The following is a 23,819-nucleotide window of genomic DNA, read 5'->3' as shown; positions in this document are numbered from 1 at the left end:
TGCAATTTCAAGTACATCTAGTTAAAATAAGCTTTCTCAGTTATCCTTATGGGAAAAATTCTTAAAGTTTTAAACATTCTTTTTCTCAGTTAAAGATTTAAGACAAGGTAGTGTTGTGAATGCACCGTTTTCTATAGAGTGACCTAACTGGACCTTGCCAGCAAGGACACAAACACCTGTAGGCAACTGCCTGAAAAAGTGTTACGTGATGTTTGTGTTCAAATCATGCATGGATGACATTTTAAAAGTATTTTCACAAAACCAGTGCTAGTACCCAAAAAAGTCTGAGAGCCAATAAGTTCAGATTTATTGAATAATGTCAACAATACTGTAGCTGTTTTTACATTTCATTCTCTAAAGTAACGCTGATCTTTTGCTGATGCTCACTCAACCACAGGAAGATGACTGTAAAGCAACACTGGCACATACGGGTCATTGCGTTTGCGTGATATCCCATGGGGCTGGTTTACAGCAGGTGATAGAATCGTTTCAGCGTATCAGCTCAAAGACACAGTAGGCATTGAAACGGTCTCTGTAAATACCTGCACGTTGCTCACAGTGAAAGGCCGCTGTACCTGTTATTTACACACAGCTTCCTATCCTTCCCTGCGTGCAAGGGCCAAAGCTTCCAGAACCATCAATGGTCCCCTTAGGGCCAGCAGGCTTACTATCCACCTACAGCCCCAAATACCTTTAGTTCTGTTTGAGAGAAGCGTCCAAGACAAGCTCCTTTTGGCCAACTGCTGCAATGCTAGCAGGGCTTAGCATGAACTAGAACGTACTGTATACTTTAAATAAAATTAAGAGTATCTTAGAGGTATTTGCACCTTAGCAATTAACCAAAAAATACTGGGCTCAATATTTATGATTAGCAATAAATACAAATTACTTAATGTTTGCACAGCAATTTAAGTAGACTAGTGTCACTTGGTAAAGTCTGATTAAGAACTGTAAAGCTGCACATTCTGCATGAATTTCAACATGAAGTATTTGCATACGGCCCATTCATGTCCACTATTAAGCTAATGCAAAAAAAATAATACGCTCCCTTTGGACAGTGAGGAGATTGCTAAACTTTCTTCCCCAAAGATCCGATTAAAACTACTTGTGCAGCCGTTCCCCACCTCCAAGTCAGCACTGCTACAGGCATCCTTCTCGGCTGCTGATTCGAACATGACACTCAGCCCCTAATGCTGACCGCACTGTCTCCTCCCCACAAGCCCATCCAGCTGTAAGCGTTAGCTTCCCCGAAGGAAAATGGACAGCATTCTACTTGTGAAGACACACAAGATAATGCAGCTGGTTACATCAGAAGAACGTTGTATCTGCTGAAAAGGCACCTGCAAGTCGAAAATCCTCCTTCGTCAGCACGCTGTACATGCGCTGGGGCAGCGGTTTGGAGTAAGGTGCGGGGCGGGGGACAGTTGTGCGCAAAATCACCTCGCGACCCGTGGGCGGTGGGAAATCTGAAACAGCCCCCGCGTTGAGTCTGCGCTCCTCTGCTGAACCCGATCTCCTCAGTTCTTCATCAAGGGGAGGCACTGCTGAAACCTTAAATAAGAGCAGAGGTATAATTACAGGGCAAGCTGTTTCTTAAATTAGGATTCAGAAAATATTTCATAAGAGGAACAGAGGAAGATTAAAAATGGTAAACACATCAAAAGGCTTTATGTGTACACAGAGCAAGACACTAATGGGATGTCAAGAAATAAAGCGCGCACAATCAAATGGAAGAACCTTCATGTGTGGGTGGTGAAGCTCAGCCTAAGCCCCTGGTTTTCTGACAGCGGGAAGCGAGGGTTTTGACCGGACGAAACGCTCCCTTCTCAAGCAGGGCTCTCTCCTCAGCTCTCTGTGGCTACACGAGGCCCAGCCAGCCTCCTTTGAAAAATAATCAGGCTGCTGTACTGTATCTACCAAAAGGTTCAACTACGCAGCTAGGGAAGATGAGTGGGAAACGAGGGACAAAGTTGGTTACCTCATCAGAAGATTCAGTCAGCTTGGAAAGGGATGAGAAAAGAACCAATGATGAAAGACAGAAACAAAGGCAAGTCAGAGGTGACTTCCAAGAGGTTAGGAGGAGATTGTAGGTTTAAGAGACATCATGCACTCTACTTCCAAGAACATGCATTTGCTATCATAATTTTCCAGAGAAAACTTGAGCATATAACAACACATTTTACACAACTCACAGAGAGGAGTCCAGGTTCAACAGGTAATGAACAAGGAAGTCATTTGACTTCATATTTACCAAGCAGCTCTCTACTGAAATTCATGGTAGATTAAACACAAGGGGTTTTTTTGTAGCACGTTAGCTCCTGCCCCACCAAGACGTCTTAATTAACAGTGACCAGCTATCAGTGGGAGTATCTGTATCCTGGCTTTAGTTACTGATGTTTCAAAAGAAACAAACCCCTAGATATCTACATGCATCTTTATCGAACATCAATGCTAGAAACTCTTAACTTTAAAAACGTAATGCCTCGCTATTAAAAAGGCAAGTGCCTGCGCTTGCACACTCCTGTGGGGCACAATCATAGGCTTTACAGGCAAGTAAGTAAGGCTGGTTGAGGTGTTCAGATCTACAACCAGATTTTCCCTAGAGACTAGAAGGATAAAATAAATGATCTGATTTTCATTTCTCAGAATAACCATAGTCTGTTTTCAGAATTGTCCTTTTTATGCTGAGTTGCAAAATACAGATTATAAAAGCATCCATATCTTAAAAGTGTTTAATACCCAATCACAACATTTTTACAGCAATGATTTCCAAGCAGCATTTCAGGCTCTAAGATGCCTGCAATACTATGCTACCTTGTTATTAGCACTGTAGTTATATTTTAGTTAGATAATTCGCTGCTACGAACAGTGTAATTCTGACAGAAACTGAAGGCTGACTGCAGTCCAAGAAGTTTGGAAACCAATACTTTAAGGCTAATTATTACAAAGACTGCTTAAGAGGAAAAAGGAATATTTATGCCAATACAGGCTGGGGAAGGGTTTCCAGAAAACAGATGCAAGACTGGCAATAAGGAAACGGAACGCAGAGTTGTACTGAAAAAGAACTGACACTCTTCCTGAGCACGCTAGTTTCCACAGAAGAAATCTCAAGTATTCCAAGTATAAGCCTCAGTCTAAAAAGTTACTCCTAAAATATTTAACACTATGACGTGTTTCTCTACATTCCTATGTGAAACAATCAACACGCTTGATTGCTCTCGCTGTGATGTTGCCTATATTGTGTTAACTTGAATAGGGCAGAAATTTGTGCTGTAATAGCATTACTGTTGTTACCATTTGGGGTAAATCAAACATTAATGACACCTCTGTCTACCCAGACGGCTTTAATTGTTTCACGTCCCAGGTAATCTACTCTTCTTTCATCTTGCAAGGTTCTGTTACTGCCAGAATCATGTTGAACGTCACAAAAAAACCCTCGAGCACATTTATGACAATACATGCATATATGCAGACAAAATAAACTGGCATCATATGATAAGTTGTTGCCTCATACTGCTTAAATTGGAAGTGTCTGCAAAGCCATCACGAGCTCTCTCTTACCCTCTGGGCATTCACGAACAGCTTGTGAATAATGCTGCCAGCAGGTCCTCTTCCTGCACCAATAACCGACACTTCTGGCTGCTCCAGGAGACAGTTTACGAATCTGGTGGTACAAATTATTGAAAAGAAAAAAGGAATGTTTCGTTCTCAGCTGTGTCCAGTTTGCTAATCTAAAACCAGAACTGTTTCCCATGAGGAGGTCTCCACCTCGCATCATTTGCACAGACCGAGAACTCGCAGACACTCTCAAGAGGTCTCCGTTCTCAGTTTAAGGAAACACCCCTGACATTTCTCAGCATCCCACCCAAACACTATCACCACCTTTTCATCCCTTTACTCCTTTCCCTCTACCCTAAAGACTAAACCCCTTAGCCTTCAGTTGTTCCCTCCTACCTTGTTGCTCTTTCATGCCAATACAAGCAGCTGTTCTTTCACAGATAACGTAGGTCAAAACTCAGCTGAACGCAGCAGCCTCCCACGTAAGGCCAGGAAAGGCCGAATTATACAGCTGCTTGCGTTGCAACTCCAGCAGCAGGGCCAATTAACACCTAGGTTGCCATTCAGCCTCTGAAAGGACCTACTTCTCTCAATTAACTATAAATGGAACCCAGGCTCCTAATGCAGACGTATAAATTCAACATTAAAAGCCTTCATGGTGTCGACCACACAGAAGAATTAACAACATGACAATTGTTTTGAGCCCAAAGATAACTGCTGTGGTCAGACATCGCTCCTCTGAACTCCCAACGCATACTACCAAAATGTCCTCTCTCCCTCTCAGCACAGCACCAAGGAGTAAATAATCTGACAGCAGGTAGTGAAGCAATGGAACATGGCTTGTCGCTTTTCATTCATATGGTTCCTCAGTAGTGTGTTTCAAAACCATAAGGAGACTAGAATAAGAAAATGTAATTTTGGGGGGGGTAGTTCATTCCATATTCATTATAGAAAATACTAAATTCCTAGTCCTTCTAAGTTCACCTCTACTGTAAAAACAGTTCATCAAATGTACCTTTTGCGTACATGAAAAAATAAATGAAATCCCCAGTACTGTCAAGATAAAACCAAATTCCATTAAAATAATCTGTATCACATGTTTTCAAAGAGATGGTTACTTAGAGGGGCATTTAGGGTGCCCACACAGAACATCTCTAGGCAGCCTAGGGAGAGGGACACCTAATGTTTACAGCTACTAAAAAGGGTTCCTTAGTATTTCTGCGTTTTCACCACTTCCATCTGTCCTAAATTTTGAAGCTACAAAAAAAGGGCATCAGAGGAAAAACAAAATAACACGGCAGGGGGTGGGGGAAAAAAAAAAAAAAAATCATCAGTCACCTTTGTAGATCTTCTTTCTCCTCCTCATTTTCACATTTCTCTACCCCAAATTTTGCTTTCAGAGACCGGGCCCTGGCAATGATAGCTTCCACACTCATAATCTGAGCAATGATTTCCTGCAGGAGTTTAATAAAAGTGAAAATTAAAGAGATGTTCTTCTAGCACTCCCATGAACAGTGTGAAAGTCTATTAGGTTTTCAGCCCCAGCCAGTACAAAAGCCTTACTTCCAACTTCTTGTCCTCTGGATTGGGGAATCGTAGAACTTTACTGGAATGGGATATTATCTGCTTAATAATCTTCTTAACTGAAGATATATCTTCTAGTGCTTCTATCAGGAGGAAGAGAAATGAACAAGTTGTAATTATTGCATCAGTGTTCACCCTAAACTAATTGAATAATTTATTAAACATTATTTACCTTCTTCCTTTACCTTGAGTACAGCTGCATGGATGATGCAAGGCAAGAGATGTCTTGCAAGGTCAGCTGGTTTCTGAACTGCAAGATAATGAAGCACCTATAACATTAGAAAATTTAATACATTAGTAATTAAAATTACTTCCCAAAGATAAGCTTAACTATGAAAGCTGAGGACCTACATTGAAGAATTCACAAGAAGGGAGCACCGTTGTAAGACAGGACTCAACAGGTAGTTTTTACATGAATCCTCAGTGATCGCTTACAGTCCCAACAGGTTAGAATAACACTAAAAATAATTATGTGTGAGGAACACTTTAGTTTCCTAACGCATACATGCAGATAAAAATCTGGTTTATTTACTAATAATTCAAAGAAGTACCTAAGTAATACAGCTTGTGAAGTCACATTCCACACACTAATTGTTTTAGATACTTCAAACACACTTGTACGGCAGCAAGAATTTCTGATTAACCCTAAGCCATGTACAAAACAGTTTAATAACTCCAAAAATATAGTGCAACAACACGTTAATGTCTAAATCTTGCAGGAGGAAGAAGGAAGGGCTGCTCTAAGTTTCATAGATCAGACTATCACTACCCACAGAGCTTTTTACCTTCTCTGCCTCTCTAGTGTCATCGAAGAGTCTCTTCTGCCTCCGGGCTGGGACTGGTTTTGCTGTCTCCCAGGCCTCCACCCACATGTTGCTCGGAATCTTCATTCGGGCACTCAGCTCTCCCTTAATTACTATATTCCCCTTTTCATCAACCACTTCCTCTTCGATGTAATCCCGAGGGGAGTACCACCTCACAAAATCCTCCAGACAACAGCCAGGATTAGCTGCCTGGAACGAAGAGGAGATAACATTTGTGCCTGAAAAATCCTATAAAAACATAATAACCTGGGTAGGAAGGCAATATGGTTTAGTGGGTAGACCACAGGCTAGGAGCCAAAATGCAGGGAATTCTGTTCACAGTAAGCAAACCGTACACTAGAAAAGAGACCTGGGAGGTGAGGGGATAAAGTAAGTATAAATCAAGACAATGACAGGGGGAAACCTCACACCATCAACAAAAACAAAGAAACCTTCCTCTTATCCCCCCAGACCAGTACATTCATCACTTATTTCAGGCAAGATCAGAATTATAGTGTTAAGTCAAGCTCCTATCTGGTACTTGATATATGCAATAAATATGAATTTTCACTAATTTTTTTATGTATAAGCTTATACCATTAAAGACTTATAGGAAAAGAAGCCCAATCCTAAAAGAATCACTGGGCTGCATAAATACGCTTTCAGCACTGACTTTCCATCTTTTAACGCTCCAGTAACAAAACTCACCTTCTTCCTTAAAGGAACTTTAAAAAAAAAAATCTCCCCCAAACAAAAACAACTTCATTTTTCATAGATGTAACGTCAACACAAATAAATACATCCATAGGTCTAGAACATAAAAGGAAACCCAGTTTTCTATTCAATGTACCTATCACGAATGCACTTCTGCTTCTAATTATGGCTCTATATTCTTGAGTTTTTAGATGACTTCCACTATAGAAATAAAACTGCTACAAATATCTAATATGACGAGTCACTGCTAATAAACTGATATTGATATGTCATACTCTTAATCTACAGTACATGGGTATCCTTTTACTACAAAGTAACACTGCAATAGTTAAAAAAAAAAATAAATAGCTGTTTCATGACAGAAGCTCCAATCTTTAGAGCTCTGAGATCCTTTGATGACAGCAATGTACGTGCTCTTAGCTCCCTCTGCAGAGCTCAGAAAAGAAATGGAACAAATTGCCCAAAACCACAGCTAGTCCAGTCCCAATTTGATGAACAGCTGTATAGGGCTTCTAAATAGTGATAACTTGCCCTTCCCACTAAAGAACAAAACATCTTCAACTACGCAGAAAAATTATGTCCACCTCCCCAAAGTCCAAATACAGAATGGTGAGCATATTAATAGGGTTTTTTTTCTTTACACCACCTTTACATTTTATCCATTTGGAGTCCAATTAAAGGTGTGTTTTACAAAGCTAGACACAGTGGGAAGTACAGGTAAGAGACACTAAACGAAAGCTACAAGGTGGTGGCAGGGAGAGACATGTAATTTTGATTAAGGACTTTGATGGTCAGTTTTCTTCTGACATCATTTTGTTCGGGCTTGTCAGAGTTTTAACTCCCCATTTATCAACTGTATGTTTTGGGGTTTTTTTCCCCTCTCACAGACATTGTGCAAATTTACTGGAATGTTACAGCATAATAGACTGTATAGTCATAGATTTGAAAACATTTTAAGAGTTTTAACAATAGGTTTTTCAACTTTAAGCTATTTTGAAACTGTTTTGTGGAGGAAAACTTGTCAGAAAAACCTTCAAAGTTGCTCAAGGGATAATTTAATTAAGAAGAAAGCAGTATCACAGAATTCTTGAAGTAGTACTACCTTAAAAGACTCCATATCTGAGAGCAAGCAGGCACTCTGCATGCGTGCCCGAAGATGAGCACCTTCTGCTGACGTCCCTAGTTTTGCCAGTACCTCAGACTGTTCTTCCAGCAGATCTTCAGTCATGGGTGCTGGTTCCTGAAACATGGAAAAAGGCAAGTTGACAAATAGCCTCTCCTAGTCTTAGCCCTTATGAAGGAGGGGCTTAAGACTTAAGCTTAAGCCCTTCACCAAAGCTCCCTGTCACCCAAAGTTCATTCTATTTTATTTGTACTCAAAGGAAATAATAACTTTCTACTGCTTAAACTGTTTAGCCTAAAGCTGTGCATCTGAAGAAGACACTAAAAAAAAGAAACTAAAAAGAAAACAACCCGAGAATGAAGTAACACCATAAGGTTATATCGTTAAAATGCCAAAATCCAGATGAAGTCCAGGAAGTGTTTGACTGATACTGTTTTGTCGAGATGGATGAAAATCCACCTAAAGCAATGTACAATTTTTGCCATTGATACTGTCAGCACATAATTAATTGACAACATTTTTCCTGACTACACTCTGCTCGTACCTTTTACCCACACAAAGCAACATTCATTAAAAATAATTTCTCTCAAGGAAATGAAAAATACTGTATTCTTCATGCATGGCTGATTTCAAACGACTTCTTCTGACACCACTGCTTCCTATTTCATCCCTAGTCACTCTGCAAGAAAGTCTGCGTCAGGTAACATTTCTAGTTGTTTGATGAGAAACCTGCTTTAGACAATGGTACCAAAAACTGATGGCTACGGCCTTTTAGATATGAGTGGAGAAATGGTTATTTTTTTAAAAAAAAAAAAAAGAAAAAAGAAAAAAGAAAAAAAACACCAAAAAACATAGCAGCAAAACTGATCCAGTACTCTGGTCAGTCAGCTAGTAGCCTTCATGGTGGAAGGACCACAGCAGTTCCTACTTTACAGGAAAGAAAGGGATGGAAGATGCCTCACGAGCTGGAAATAAAAAGAAACCCAAATTTAAGGTAGGCAAGACTGCTTAATTCTTGTTTGAAAAAATTTGTTTGGAGTGAAATTTGGTAAGGAGACCCATTCTCAAATAAAACAAAGAGCACGTGAGATTTCAGTTTAACAGCCTCATCAAGTTTTAAAAATGGAAAACAAGGTCTTAGGCCAAAAATACTTAGCAATTTTAACAACAGATAAGGCTGTAACCTGCAAACTATATACAATTTCTCAGTCCTAGGTATGAGCCATATTGCACGAGAGTTGTATCGCACAGCTGGCTCAGCTCTTGCTACCTAACCTGTGTTATTGGAATGTAGAGAGGCTCTCCTGGATGTAGCAGCGTCAGCTTTCCATGTGGATGCAGACGACCTTCTGGTTTTAAATTTACAGGCTCTTTGTTGCCTTCTTTTGCTCCTCCTTTCTTTCCATTTTCCTGCCCATTTCCTTTAAGATCTTCTGTGTCACTCAGACATTCAAAAAATTCCTCTTCACTGTCACTCCATGATTCCCAAGACTTGCCAACTTCTTTTTCCTTATCAGGGTTATCTCCAGAGTGGTCTGCTCCTTTTCCAGCATCACCAGAAGTACCACCAGGTGAACGATCAGCCACACTCCCCCTTTTCCCCTCATCTCTTGCCTTCTTTCTTTCAATGCAACAATTCAACATCTAATAAGTTGAAGGAAAAAAAATTGTTTAGCAATTAGCTCTCTTATGGAAACAACGTCACAGAAAAACTTGGAGAGTCACCAAAAATCTCTTACAATTCTAAAAGATAACGATTCCATTGAACTTACTGCTATAACAAAGATTTTCCCAAAAAATGAAGTCCAGACCCAAAAATATAAGCATAACTAAAACTATAACAACAATATATTTAGCTAATAATTGCTATAATTTTGACAGTTTCCTTAGGAGAAAAATCATTCTTAAATTTGGGATATTTACCTGAAGTTTCTGATGCAGTAAACAGCATCTCAGATCTGGAGGGCCATTAGCTAATCTAACAAAAGGTAGAAGTGTAACCATTATCAATTATAAAGTTGAATCTTTCAAACACATGTGGTCTTAAATCATATGAAATCCAAAAGAGGGGCAAATATCCACACTGAACCCACCCCCAGCATTTCAACAATGCAGCTCTTCTATGGTCTCAGAAAACGAGCTAGGGACTGAATAAGCCCAGAAGTTAAACTACATTTATTTCCTAGAGGTCATTTCTGAAGCTCAGAGATCATTCACACTAGTACGAAACAGACATGCCCTGCATTTCCAGGTCAGTTTTCCGTTTGGAAGTTAGAAGGGTAACTGTTTTCAACAAAAATGAAACACCTTTGACTTTATTTTTAAAACTGCAATGATACAGTAGAGTGATCTCTATATATTTCAACTATTTTATCTGTTAGTGTAACCATTTGAAAGTACAAACTAGTGAATAAATGGCCAGTCCATCCCATTTTAAAAAAAAAAAAAAAAAAAGGATATATTTTTGCTCTACATTGATACCTCATCTTAACAGAACCCTTTGTTTGGTCTGCAACAAGCTCTGCTGCAGCAGACAGTCTGGAAGGGCTGGAATACCCGAGACAGCATTAGCTGCCTGAAAAGGTTATTACACCAGCAGAAACTTGGAACAGCTCCCTTAGAAAAGTGGTGAAACTACACCACAAAGCAAAGGTGTTTCTCCCTAAATTAGCTTCTTCATTTTTGTCTAGTGATAAACTGGAAGCCAAGCATTCACGTAAGGTTTTCTTTTTCCCTCTGTTCCTGAAACAAAGAACATTTTCTATGACAAAGCAACAACAACAAAAAAATCTTACCCTGGAATAAGGTAGTTGTTCTCCCATCTGTAGCGCATTTCTAACACAAATTCTTGCCAAAGGTGTGCCACTCCTTTTACTCCCCCATGGTAGAAGTTTATCATACAAAGACATAAAGCTAGTTTGTACGTCAGACTATCAGAAGGAGCAGATTTAAACTGACTGAAGAGATTCTACATAAGAAATAAAAGAAAGCAGGAAATGCGAACCATGGCATTTTTTCCAAAATCATATGATGTCTTTCCTCTTCGTCAATACAAGTGGCTAACTAACATTTTAAGCCTGTAAGTATAAGATACCAACCATTACAGTCTCTGGAAGAAATAAAAAGAAATTACAAGATAAAAAATAAAAATCACTATTTCTACCTAGAGATTCCACAAAGGTAAGTTTCTTTTTCCAAAAATTATCTATTATTACAAGACACAGGGCAACCACAGCGAAGTCTGTATGAACACACACTCAGAATTGCTTTCTCTCTCTCCTGAGTGCCAGTCAGTAAAACTTACATAATCTTCGCTCTCTGGTGGAGGATTGTTTCCTGCTGAAGTGCTAGGTCTGCTTTCAAATCCATCTGCGAGTTTGTCAGCAGCATCAGGAAATAAGAACTTGAAGAAACAAAAAAAATCCAAATTTCCATCAGTATGTTTTTCCTGCTTTTCCCACTTTCTCCATAAAGCTACTGCTGGTTACATACCAGCAATCCCTATAATTAAAACTGTCAGCAGAGTCCAGAGTTCATTTGCAGTCCACTTACATTGTACAGACTTGTAACAACTTAGGCTGTTTCCAAAAGCTGATAAAAGCAACTCATGTAATGGAACTGACACTTTTATTTATAATTCTGCTATAAACTATAAATCAAATGCATCAGTGGAAGCATGAAATACATGTTTTATATTAATTTAATGCACATGGACAGCTCACTTACCACAAGAATAGTGTTCAGAACTTCATTGTTTAAAGGTGATTCATCTACACCTCTGTGTTTGCGAATTTTTTTCTTTGCACTGTGAACCATATTTGTGACTGATAATTTATGGATTGGAACCGGTGCTGGCTCTGTGAGCTTCGACAAAGCATGGGTAATATCAGCAACCTCTATAAAATAAAATAAAAATAATCAGAACAAAAGAAAAAAACCCACAAGACCATCTCTCTTTAAAAGTTCATCTGTCATATTCAGTCTATTTATCTTGTATTGTTTTTTAACACCCTGTTAACCAGAGCTACACCCCTGTGCTGTCAGGTTCCATACCCGATATTCACCATTCTTAGCCACAAAGATAAGCAGCAGAATGAGGTCACAAAGGAGTCACAGATTGTCCTTGATTTAATTGACTGAATGAAGTCTAGACTGAGTTGGTTATAGGTAGTGCCTGCCACCTACTGTAGTACTACTGCATACTTGCAGACAATTACTGGCAGAGTATCAGCAAAAGCCTGCTGAAGAGCCAGTGTTTAAACTTTGTTTATACATGATACCAACTAATACATTGTAGGTAACAAAGACTGCTCAAACATATGCTAAAGTTTTAGATAAGTCAGTATTTAATCCAGATTTAAATAAATCCAGTATTAATCACTAGTTATATGACCTTACATGGGGTAAGCACAACTCTGGTTTAGAGTCCTCAGGTAAACTCCTCAAATCAAAAGATCTTTTCCAGAGTTGCTGCTGGTAAAATTTAGAACCTCTCTCACAATAAAATGAATTAACGTTGTTAAAAAGAGGGCAGACAAATTTAAGTGAATAATTACCAGCAGCCTGAAAAACCTCACATTGGGAAACATTTCAAGGAAATAAGAGAGAAGTAGGGCTAAAGAGACTGTATGTCAAGCACTAGGAGAGAAATACACACCGTACTTGGTCTAACACCTTTTTAAGCTAACGAGCAAGCTCCTTCAAAACTAAGATCAAGTATAACCAAAGAAAATACATTGATACAGGCCACATTTGGGGGGAAGAAAAGGTGACAAGAGGCAGGCAGGAAGGGAATGTTCACCATATACAGCAAGAAAAATGAAAGAAAGGAACAGAGACATCAAAAAGATGTCAGGATCTGTACTGTTGGGACAAAGTCTGACCTGTTGGCCAGATAATTTTGGTTTGTTTGGGTTTTTTGGTTTCTTCCTTGTAATTCCTTAAAATGGAGAGGATGACAGCAAAGCCTTTTAAAGACTCTTTAAACAGGTTGTCAAAACATGTACTACGTAGTACTTCAAAAAGCAGAAAAAAGTGGAAAAAATACAAAAATACATAAAATGACACAGACAAATCTGTCTGATGTGTGCTCAAAACCAACTCTTGTACACACTAGTCAAATTTTAAACTCTTGGTTTCCAGTGAAAAAATAACCCAACTATAACAGAGGCAATTGTCCTCTGGGAGGGAAGCTTGCCTAGAATTCATGAGAAATTATAGCACGTAACACTAACCAGAAAATTCCTAGGAGTATTACAGAAAATGCCTAAGAGTTACAAGTAGAAATACTGATTGATCTGAAGCCAGGAAATGGGGATAGGGAAGGTAAAATAACATGAAACAATTAAAAACAAGTAACACAAATCAACAAGGTTTTAGTTTTACCTTTTCCTTCCTCTTCAAATGCAGATCTTCCAAGTATCTCATCAGTTGACTCCTTCCGACGGCAGAGTTTGAAGAATTCAGTAAGAAAGTCACCTGTAAGAGAAATAAAGTTTCTGAACAACTACTCAATTAAAATCTCATTGAACAATAAACTAACTCTCAAAATGATGCCCAAGGGACAGTGAATTTTATCTTTTTATCTGAAAGAACATGATAATTTGTTCTGAAGCACAAATATCTTTAAACCACATAATGAAAGCTTAGGAAAATGCACACCTAGACAGCTATCAGCCAGCTCTCCAGAGCACAGTTCTGCATGCAGTTTAATCCACTTCTTCACCCAAAGCAAGGTGAAACTTACGCCGCACATAATTTTTTTTTCATTTTGAAGCCCTTTTCCCCACAAGCTAAAAGGCGAGGACGGACAATAGTACAGCTCTCCAGGTGTACCAATCCTGCCTGTCAGACAGATTGATTCCACTAAGGAAATGGATATATGCAGAAGGCACTTAAAAGAAAATTAAAGTTTCTAGGAAATCTAAATTTTCACAGAACACACAGAGTACATGCTTAATCTCTGGAAGCTGGTGAAGTAAGAACAGCAATGAAGTTCATGGTACACAGACACAGAATAACCTACAAGGGAAACACGTTTTTGCAAAGTTTATGTTCTTGGTAAAGCAGCCCAAAACACTGTCCACTCAAAAAAATAAGAGGAGTGAGGAAACAGAGGTCATCAGGTAATCAACAATTTGATCCTAACTTCACAACTTAATAGCTTAAAAGCCATAAGAGAAGACAGGGAATTCTAATGTCTTACCCAATAAACACTGAGGGTTATCTGCTTTTCTGACTCTCACGGACCACTGGGGTGCTTGAATAGGATCCAAGTCACTTTAAAAAAAAAAAACAAACAAACAAGTGTCATGCTGTCACCATAAGTATGCAAGAGATGAGTATCAAATTCTCAATAAATGCAATGTCATAGCATAGCCAGTTAGGCCACAGAAGCCATAATATACACCACATTACATAGGAGAACATGACAAACACTCTAAAATGCAAGCAAGAGTCCCTGTTCTCATATACATACATAACATGAATAACAAACACATGAAAACAGTTCAGTTACAACTAAATTGTCTTCTTTTAAAGTGTATTGATGTTGAAAACTCATTTCTGCATTAATTAAAACAATAAACCACTTTTTTTTTCTTCTTTCTTAAGTATCAGTACACACTGTTCTTCCTCTTTAGGAGGCTCAGCAGAAAACCTGGATGACAGGTTTTGGGAGAGGGATGTCAATCAGTTAATTATTTTTTGCTTTCCACGTTCCACTATCACCTTTTCCAAGAAATATGCAATATACAAAACTTCTATGTCTAGCACAAGAATACGCCCAAAAATGGAGGTGTATGTTCTGTTGAGATTACAATACAATATTTTCTCACACAGAAATGCATTTCAAAAGGTGTTTTCCCAAATGAGATGTTCTACCAACTGGGTAGAAAAATGGGTCCTCTTTACACACAAAGCCACACACAACGTTTTAGATGTCACTAAAATGCAGTAGTTAACAAATAAAATACACTTCTGGATATTTGCAATTCAGATAAAATACTTACGAATAAACATCATTGTCGACAACTATACCTTCTGTTAGGTGAGGCCATGTTGTAGCTAAATGAAGCTCACTGAAACAAAACAAGATTTACATCTTTCAGTGCTAGTAGGAAGTGTTCTCTCATCATAGTTAAGATCTTGAAAGGTATTTGTGATAGTTCATATTTAAGTCCTTCTATGTATTTTGCAGCTACATCCAGAAATATGCATGTATGTAAGAGTTCACAATGAGTTTTCTCGCTGTGTACGTTCTGTTGGTTATTCTACAACATGTCATCCAGTATTGCACTAAACTTTACCAGTACCTGGCATACAGGACTCTCTCACAACTCCTCTCTATAAAAGGAAAAAATGTGCATTGTATTCTAGGTATCCAGGTATAGAGGAAATAACAACTTTCATAAATTGCCTACAGCACTAAACACAAATACATTGTTTCCTAGATTTGCTCAGTGGTGATGGAGTGTTCAGAAGAGGACATAGAGAGATCACAAGAACTCAGTTTACAGACCCTCTCAATGTAAGTCTTCTACAAATGTCAAAATAAAAGATGAGAGCGAGTCCAAGGCACATAATTTTTAAAGTTTATCTCCAGTTAAGGTATATTTCAACATAATAGTTTCAGAGATAAACTGAGTACTCCAGAAGTTTATGGTGAAAGATTTATGAGCTAGAATTCTGAACATCATTAGACAATTTTGCAAAGGGTCTTATTTGCTATTAGACCATTACTTTTCACACGTTTCTTATGTATGTGAATAATGAAATCACCTGTTAGGGACGTATTAAGCGACAGGCAGGCAAAGCTAAGATTTGAAATAACATCCCTTTAAGTCCCTCATTAAGGAAGTTATAAAACACAGTGTTCTGAACTCTTATCTTACCTAATAGGATCCTCACAGGCACCAAACGGCAACTTCCCAAACTCAAGGCCTCCAACTTCTCCCCCAACTAGAGCATCTATATCTGAAAACAGATCAATCCATTTTCCATACAGAATTTATGGAATATTTTAAGCAGCACATCATCTTAATTTCACAGTAAAAAGAGTGCAGCATGTAGGATGACCAGAGAATAGCTGAACAGCTGACAGAGCTATGAAAATGCAATCCTAGCATACAGTCAAAGTAATTAATTCTACCAGAAACTGGAAACTCATCATGCAACTAGACATTCAAAAAGACACATGTAATTCTTGTCATCTGTGTTGAAGGAAGGTGATTCCCTTCATACAAGCAAAGATGATAGCTATAAAGGCAGCCTTAAAGAGCCAATGTTGACACGAGAACAAACAGACACAAATTTGCTGTAAAAATATTCAGGCAGGAAATCAGTTCCAAGCAGAAAAGGGGGACTCCAGGAGAGCAACTCTGCAGAGTGGAAAACCAATTACTTTTAAAAGGTTGACAATTTTATGAAAAGAGTGATATGTCTCCTGCAGTTAAAGACTTAACCTAATGATCTGGGAGATTCCTTGTAATCCCAGGTACTTAAAGATGCCTCCCAGCATCCTCAGCCACATCCCATGTTATATCCTTCAAGTATATAAACCAAAAATAGACAGCCTTCACTGAACAAAAATGTAAACAGGTAATAATGTACTGTAATGCCATTATAATAATGCTCTTACAGCATCTGATCGTTAATTTTATATGCATCTGGCAAACTGTTTACATACAAAACAACTAAGGTATTAGAACAGATAAAGTATTTGGATAACTTAATTACATAATTTCTTCTTCAGAGAAGATAAAAGACACATTTAAATTCTTTGGTTTAATCTGAGAAGAGCTAATTGAGTGAGGGTAATAAAGTACAGGTCTAGTTCTTCACAATGAACATAAAACCGCAACTGCATGTAGCAACAGCAGTAAAAATTATGTGGTCCATCTCCAGTTTCTGCAATACACTATGCCACTAGCTCCCTTAACTAGAATCCTCTAAAAGAGTAAAATTTACTCAGACTGCTCACATCAAGAGATATGATCAGAGTGGTACAACTCATTCATCACAAATCAGGGATCCTGACTCAGTACAGCAAGGCAGAGAGAGACTACAGAAAACACTGACTTCTGTGTCTGCAGAAACAATAAAAAATAAAATCTGTAGAACTAGCTTCCCAAGTTCTTTAGGTAAACTTGGTTTCCCTACAAAAGAGAAACTATCACCTAAAAAAGCACTGATTTTCTCTGACCCTAAAGAACAGGACTCTCTTTAAACATATTTTCAACACTCCTTACATACAAAGCACACAGGAGCAACTTCACTACAGACTTCTTCAAAACATACCTTTGATTACTGTAAGAATTTTTTTTTTTTTTTTTAAGCAAAGGAAAGCCAGACAATTAGGTCACCAGACCAAGGTCACACAGGTTCTGTCCCTCTAAGTGTGCCCTAAATACTTTAACCTTGTTACATAAAACTACTACCAAGCCAAGAATAGAACTTGGGCATTTGAATTGTTCTACCACTTTGTGCCTAAAACACCACATCACTAATAAAAACATTATGTTAAGAAGGAACTAACATCTACCTTTTTCCTATAGATTTGTCTACCTTTGAGCCAGAAGTTTATAATTTATTTTCTGATGCTATCTACATATAAATAGGTCTGTTAAATCCCTGACACCCAAGGAAGAAAGTGTTACCACCAAGCAAGCATGAGAGTTCACTGTGAGATTACCAAGTGAACAAACTCACTCCATTTCTCCTAAACAGCATCACTACAGCATAAACTTAAATCTAAAGTACATACACCAGATGTGCTAAGACTGTACATTACTTTTGCCCTTTTTCCCCTCATACAAGGCTACTACAATCAAAGGCTTGATCAGAAATTTTTCCTGCATGAAAAAAAATAAAACAACCGCTTGGCTTATTTAGCACTGTGTATACAACAACAAAAAAAATCCAAAATTTTACCTCAACAGAGGTCCATATAATATTTTCTCCTTTTCCCATTGTTAATACACTTAAGTAGTGAAGTATTAAAATCAGTTACTTTATGGAAATAATTCACAAATACTCCTGTGAAGTACTAGAACCTACTAGGACCTGAATGTGAAAGTTTCCCTATGGCATTCAGGGCAGAATTCTTTACAGACCCACAATCAGTCACGCTTTTCTCTCCAAAATAGATACTACCATTTTAGAAGTATCATTATATCTCTAAATGATAATAAAAAAATATTTCTAGGCACAGTCCTAACCAAAACACCTGTCATAACCATAAGCCACAGACATGACTTCAGAGCAGCTTTAAGCTTGCTAGCCTGTCACAGGGAGTGGGATGGTACTCAGTTGTAACTGAAGCCTTTCCTAGTAATGCAGAAAATGTTTTAAGTCTTCTGGCAAGATACAGAAACGTTTTCTTTAGCATTGACTGTTTATCTTAAAACAAGTTATTCTGAGGACACAAATCTCCTACCTGGTGGCTGCTGCGGCCAGAAATACTGCTGCCAGTCTTGAAGCACGTAGGTAAGGCGAATAGCCATGCTAACTGGAGGCAGTGGTGTTAAAGGGCAGCCCTTGAAAATATTAAGAGAAAAAATTAAATGTAAAGAGTACATCCTCTCAAACACCCCAAGTCATGAACATAAATTAGTTATGATAGCTTGTATGAGAGCTAATTTTATCAGAACTGCAACACCCCAAGTATTACTAGTAAAGCCACTGCTCAACAAGACGCTCGCAGGTAAAAGTAAGCATGTAAGCTTTCTAAAATGCATGAGACATTCATATGCTCCATTTAACTGGTAGGTCAGAAGTAACTCTGATGCAGAATGTGTTATGTTTTCATTAAGGATTCTTTTCCTCAGTGAGATTGCTAACCACCAGTATTAGCTGTGAAGAGTTGCAGTCAGGCATGCCACTCCATATGCAAGCAATCCACTCACACTCCTCACATTTCATCATGTTGTTCTTCACTCTTAACACAGCTATGGGGAGGTACAAAGTATCAGAATAAAAACCCACCCCAACCCTCCCTTCTCCTTTTAAATAACAAAATAGAGTTTGTTTTGGGGAGGGCGAAGAGAGGGTTGTTACAAGCAGACTGTAAAACAGACACATTCTTTCACAAGTCAGTGGAAAATGAAAATGGAAGATGGAAACAGTGAGGAACAAAACCCATACCAATTTTCACTCTTTATTGCTAGACACTGGCGATATCTGTAAAAAGACTTCATTGGTATTGACATCGTAAGCCTCATCCTTACAAAAAAAAAAAATATCCCTAGAAGATAGGAGTGAATCTACAAGCAACCATGTAATAAAATAATTATTCTTAATATCAGTTGTATACATTCAGATGCACTTACAATCTTGGATTTGAAGATCTCCAGTAATCCAGATAAATGAGTGTACTGATTTGGCACCTTGCGAAGATGAACCATTTCGAAGTCAGTGCGAACTCCTGGACCCTGACACTCTCCAACATACATTCGTCGCCATTTATGATGTATTTGTACAAATAGTGGTACCTGACTATAAAACACGAATATTTCAGATTATTTAAAATGTCATGTTGTCTTGTAGTCATTAAAACTAGCTAAATATTTTAACATAACTTCAACATAATTTCAGATTCTTTAGAATACATTATCTCTTAGTGGAACACAGTTTAAACTAACGCTTAATAGGAATCAAAAGAAAAATACTGTTAACTTCACCATTAAATGGAACACCTAACAAATGGTCATGTCATAAGCATAGCCCTATCCGTGGCTTCAGTTACTTAATTTTCAGTCTACATATTTTTTGAGGAAGATTAGAAAGTTACTGATACCATACACAGGGAAGAAATCCCTCTTCCAAAAGTTGTATTTTGTATACCAGTCATTCCAACAACTTCTAGCAGCTTTTAAAAGCCTTTAAGGTTTTTAAATAATAGTGAATATAAACAACACATTGAACCAATCTTTTTAAAGTTTCCATGGGAAATTTTTTTTTAAATCCTTCTGTATCAATATGATGATGCAAATACAACAAACTCTGGATATATTTTGCTAACAATTTAATACTTTTTCCTCACAATAGCAGTATGATAGAGTTTTACCTGGACATGTGAAAAGGTTCATGCTTTTACCTACCAGCCAGTGTTCCCCAATGCAATGGAAATGGAACTCAGCAAAAGGTTACATTTGGATTCACTAAGAACTGCATCGTTATTTGCAGCCGGAGCAATAACCACAAACTCACGTAAGCCATACCTTGAGAGAGAGAGAAAAAAAAGCACATTTCTATTTTTCAGCAAGCCAGCTGAAACACAGAATTTTTAGAAATATTGTAACATGAATAACGAAATTGTCACCAACAGACTGTGGAATTTGTTATTTTGATGTGAGTACCTCTTTCAGAGAGGTCATGAACTAAGTGGGCACGGAGTGCTGCAGATTCTCAAATCACAAACTACTAGAGCTTAACAGCATTCAAACACCATACTCAAAATACGTGAGGATTTCCAGGTCTATCAGTCCTGAGTTTTTTACTTGACATTAATCACAACTATAACTATACATAAAAACAATCTCTCTAGAACAATGCTGTAACATGATAAAGATTTGCATTACTAAGAATTTGGTTGTTGTTGTTTCTTAAGGTGCTGCAGCTTTCCTCTTTAAGAATGCATCTGAGTATTACAAATATAAATCTTGGTTAGTCTATGAAATTCAGGAAAAAATATTTTTTGGGGAAAAAAAAAAGTAAATCTAGGCCCACTATGGTGGACTTTTTTTGCACTCCTTTCCTGTGTCCAGTACAAAGAATCATTTTACTTAAGCTTTAACTCTTGATGGGAAAAAAAAAATGTACAAGTGATCGTGCCATCAAAAGATTTTTCAATTGCTATGCTTATTTACGTACCATCTTACCAGACAGTGAGCTCTAGGAGGAAAGTCATTGTTCATGCACAGCAAGTCCTGCATAGGCAGAGGAAGGGCATCTGTGGAAAAAATTGATACCCAAGAAGAGCATCAGCATCTGTTCAGCTGACTTACAATTTACTTATATTAGCAACTTGTTGAATGCAAAGCATACTACAGGCAGAAATGGCAGATTCACACCCATCAGTCAGATCCCAGAAAATTTCACACAGAAGCAAATCAATGCACTGTGAATTCCACATTCTGAAACTGTCTTTCGCCATATCCTTACAGGTAAGGGTAAGAGAACTATCAGCTACCTTCTACCAGTTCTTCTTTCCCATCTTTGTCACTGGGTTCTTGTACAAGATAATGATGGGTAATTGAGAATTTGAAGTCTGCAAATGAAATTTCATCTGATTTCTCTTCCCATGTTCCTGTGGTATATACACCCTGCATATAAAATAAGATATTATTTGATCACATAAATTTAGGTTAACATTAATAAGCCTTAAAAAGTATACTACCTACACAATCTATAATATTTATTAATCTTTTTCTACTGCTAAATATTTATTCATAAGTAGCTAAGCATCATTTAATTTCAAAAAAGCAATTCTCAAAGCACTTCATTATAAAGGTAGCTGAATGCTAAAATCCATGTTGCCAATAATCCGTTCATTTCAAGGACCAGATATCCCCCTGAGAAGTCTTCAGAATTACATGGCAATAAAGAGGCAGATATATCCTCTCATATGCAACTACGCATCTTAAGCGTATGCACCCTCAACTTTGCCCAAAGACAGAAGTTTCCCACCTGGGATTTTATCTATACCTATACCATTCTACACAAATACTACTTCAATATTTACTTCAAATACGCTTTCACTGATAAATGATTTTGTATCTATAATTTGCAAAACTTCTGCATGTAAGGATAGTTAATTTTTAAACAAAAATACAGCATAGGAAAGTTTCTAGGAAAAAATCAACATCACTGTACAGAATTGTATGCTGCTACAAAAAAAAAGCAACCTGGACAACCCTTTGATCTGTAAAGGGTGTCGTCGCATTAGAAATCAAGAAGAGCGGTCTAGAAAAAAGACATGTAGGAATACACTGACAGCTAAGGTAGAAAACTAGTTAATTAGATAACCTAAGTTTCTGTTCCGAATACTCTGTACCCTGACTAAAATTAAGATCTATAAAATTCCTCTGGAAACACAGCAGCCATTCAACCCAGAAGAGCTGAATTTATTTGCACTAGTATACAGAAGAGCTCAGCAACTTCCTTTGCATTGTACAGGACTGCGAAAGCACTACAAAGGCTCTAACTAGACTTTGAAAAAATCCCCTCCAATCTATGAAATACACTGAGTCACAAGTAATACTACACAAACCTCAACCATAAGTATGTGAGGCATGACAAAGGCACAAGTCAGGGCAAAGAGAAACTCCTTAAGAATTTAGAACGGTTTCACCCATGTTTCCAGATTCAAAACTGGGAATAAAAAAAAAAAATCACCAGGCCTTACATGAAGATCCAACTTTATCAGGGAAATAGCCTGTTTGGCAGACAGCCCACCAATAAATTTACAGCAACTGTTTGTCAAATTGCCACTTTTACAAGCAAAATTTCCCAATACAAATCACTATCTGCCACACCTAAGAAAATGGCAATACATATAAACATATACATGGGTATTACTAAATAGTAATTCTAAAAGAAAATTCAGAAGCAGTAACTGACCTTTTCTAGAGGTTTGCCTGTAGAATTCCCAATAAGTTTCCAGTCATTCAATACTTCTTCTATTTTTGAAATAAATCTATTAGGGAGGGGAAAAGGCATTAGTATTTACTGAACACTATTTACCTCCCTAAAAGCAGGCAATATGCTGTCCTACTACGGAATTCCTTAAAAATAAAACATAAAAAACAAACAACAACGAAAAAAGTATCATAATAGAACAATTGCTTCCTTGTACAAATAAAATGGTCCTCCCATGTTTACATTTCAGGTGACAGTTACTTTTAGCAACTGCTAAGAGCGCTATTCACAGATAAATAAGCATTTGACACAAAATTATAAACTAAATTCAGATTTAAAATGCAGAGCTTAGAATCTGTCTCCTGTCATAGACACTGTCATTGTAAAAAAGCATTTTAAAAAATAATACATTAAGAACGCAAGAGCATTCTTCACCTTGTTTTCTTGTATATTATTCTACTAACTTTTAAAGGCTTCAGCTATGAGATCACTATTTTAATAATCAGGCAGCTACTTAAAAAACACAAAAGCTTCCTAGATGTTTATTCTAATCCCCTGCAAACAGACGTTAAACCAGACCCTTCACTAAGTTCAGAAACAGCTTGACCAGATCCTCTTAACCAACTCATCCGCTGCGGCCTGAGCCTCCGCCGCAGAGACACGCCGGTAACGCCGGAACAGCCGGGACGAGGCTCCGGGTGCCACCGGCTACCGGCCAACGCGGCCCTCCGGCTGGCGAGGCCGGCGGCGGAGCAGGGACCCGGCTCCCCCGGCAGGAGAGGGCCGGGGCAGACACGGCAGAACCCCCGCGATCCCGCTGAGTTGAGGGGAGCAGCACCGGCGGCAGCACCTACCTCTCCCACTCGGAGGCGGTGGTGAAGTCCGTGATCTCAAACACCTCCGACTCGGGCTGCGGGAGAGAGCGGGAGAAGCCGTGAGCGGGGAGACCGCCCCGGCGGAGAGCGCAGGGGGGGAGAGGGGGAAACACTCACTTCGCTGTCCGCCGCCATCTTGCGCCGCTGCCGGGGCACCCCCCGCCCCGGGCGCAGAGGCTCACGGGAAAGCGGCGGAGGGCGGTGCGAGCCGTCCCGCCCGGGGGCTGGTCGTCACCTTCTCACAGCCCGTCCTGGGACGACTCCCTCACGGCCCGGTTCCCCGCCGCCCCGTCCGCTGGGCGCCCTGTCGCCGCAGCCCTCCGTGGGAGGGGACACCCGGGCGGCCCTCTCGCGCTCGCGGCGGGCTGAAGTGCCTCACGGGCGCTGCCGAGGAGGCGCGCGCCGGGGCGGTCCCGTCACGGCGGCGCGAAGCGGCGGCGTGGGCTGCTCCCAGAGACTGCCCGGCTCCGTCAGGGGCAGCCCGAGAGGGTCACCGCCGTGCCGCGTGTGTGGCTGGCATCGCAG

The 23,819-nt window shown here is 38.9% G+C and overlaps 1 protein-coding gene across 1 annotated transcript; it reads right to left on the bottom strand.

Moving 5' to 3' along the window:
* Positions 1-283: 283 nt before the first annotated feature.
* Positions 284-23,454, bottom strand: RAB3GAP1 (RAB3 GTPase activating protein catalytic subunit 1). Its single transcript, XM_068407404.1, has 24 exons — positions 23,412-23,454; positions 23,274-23,329; positions 22,402-22,477; positions 20,972-21,104; positions 20,653-20,731; positions 19,881-20,000; positions 19,110-19,275; positions 18,218-18,317; positions 15,675-15,756; positions 14,793-14,861; positions 13,988-14,061; positions 13,168-13,260; positions 11,509-11,678; positions 11,087-11,185; positions 10,578-10,750; positions 9,706-9,760; positions 9,058-9,426; positions 7,762-7,899; positions 5,928-6,155; positions 5,315-5,411; positions 5,122-5,225; positions 4,897-5,012; positions 3,562-3,664; positions 284-1,551 (listed from the first exon to the last, which is right to left on the bottom strand). Exons 1-24 carry the CDS (start codon positions 23,427-23,429, stop codon positions 1,309-1,311), a joined length of 2,961 nt encoding a protein of 986 aa, XP_068263505.1. The 5' UTR covers positions 23,430-23,454; the 3' UTR covers positions 284-1,308.
* Positions 23,455-23,819: the final 365 nt, after the last annotated feature.

Source organism: Nyctibius grandis, chromosome 9 (assembly GCF_013368605.1).
Source record: "Nyctibius grandis isolate bNycGra1 chromosome 9, bNycGra1.pri, whole genome shotgun sequence".
Classification (NCBI taxonomy): domain Eukaryota; kingdom Metazoa; phylum Chordata; class Aves; order Nyctibiiformes; family Nyctibiidae; genus Nyctibius; species Nyctibius grandis.
Note: the sequence above shows the minus strand (reverse complement) of the source record. Positions and strands in the feature narration are given on the sequence as shown.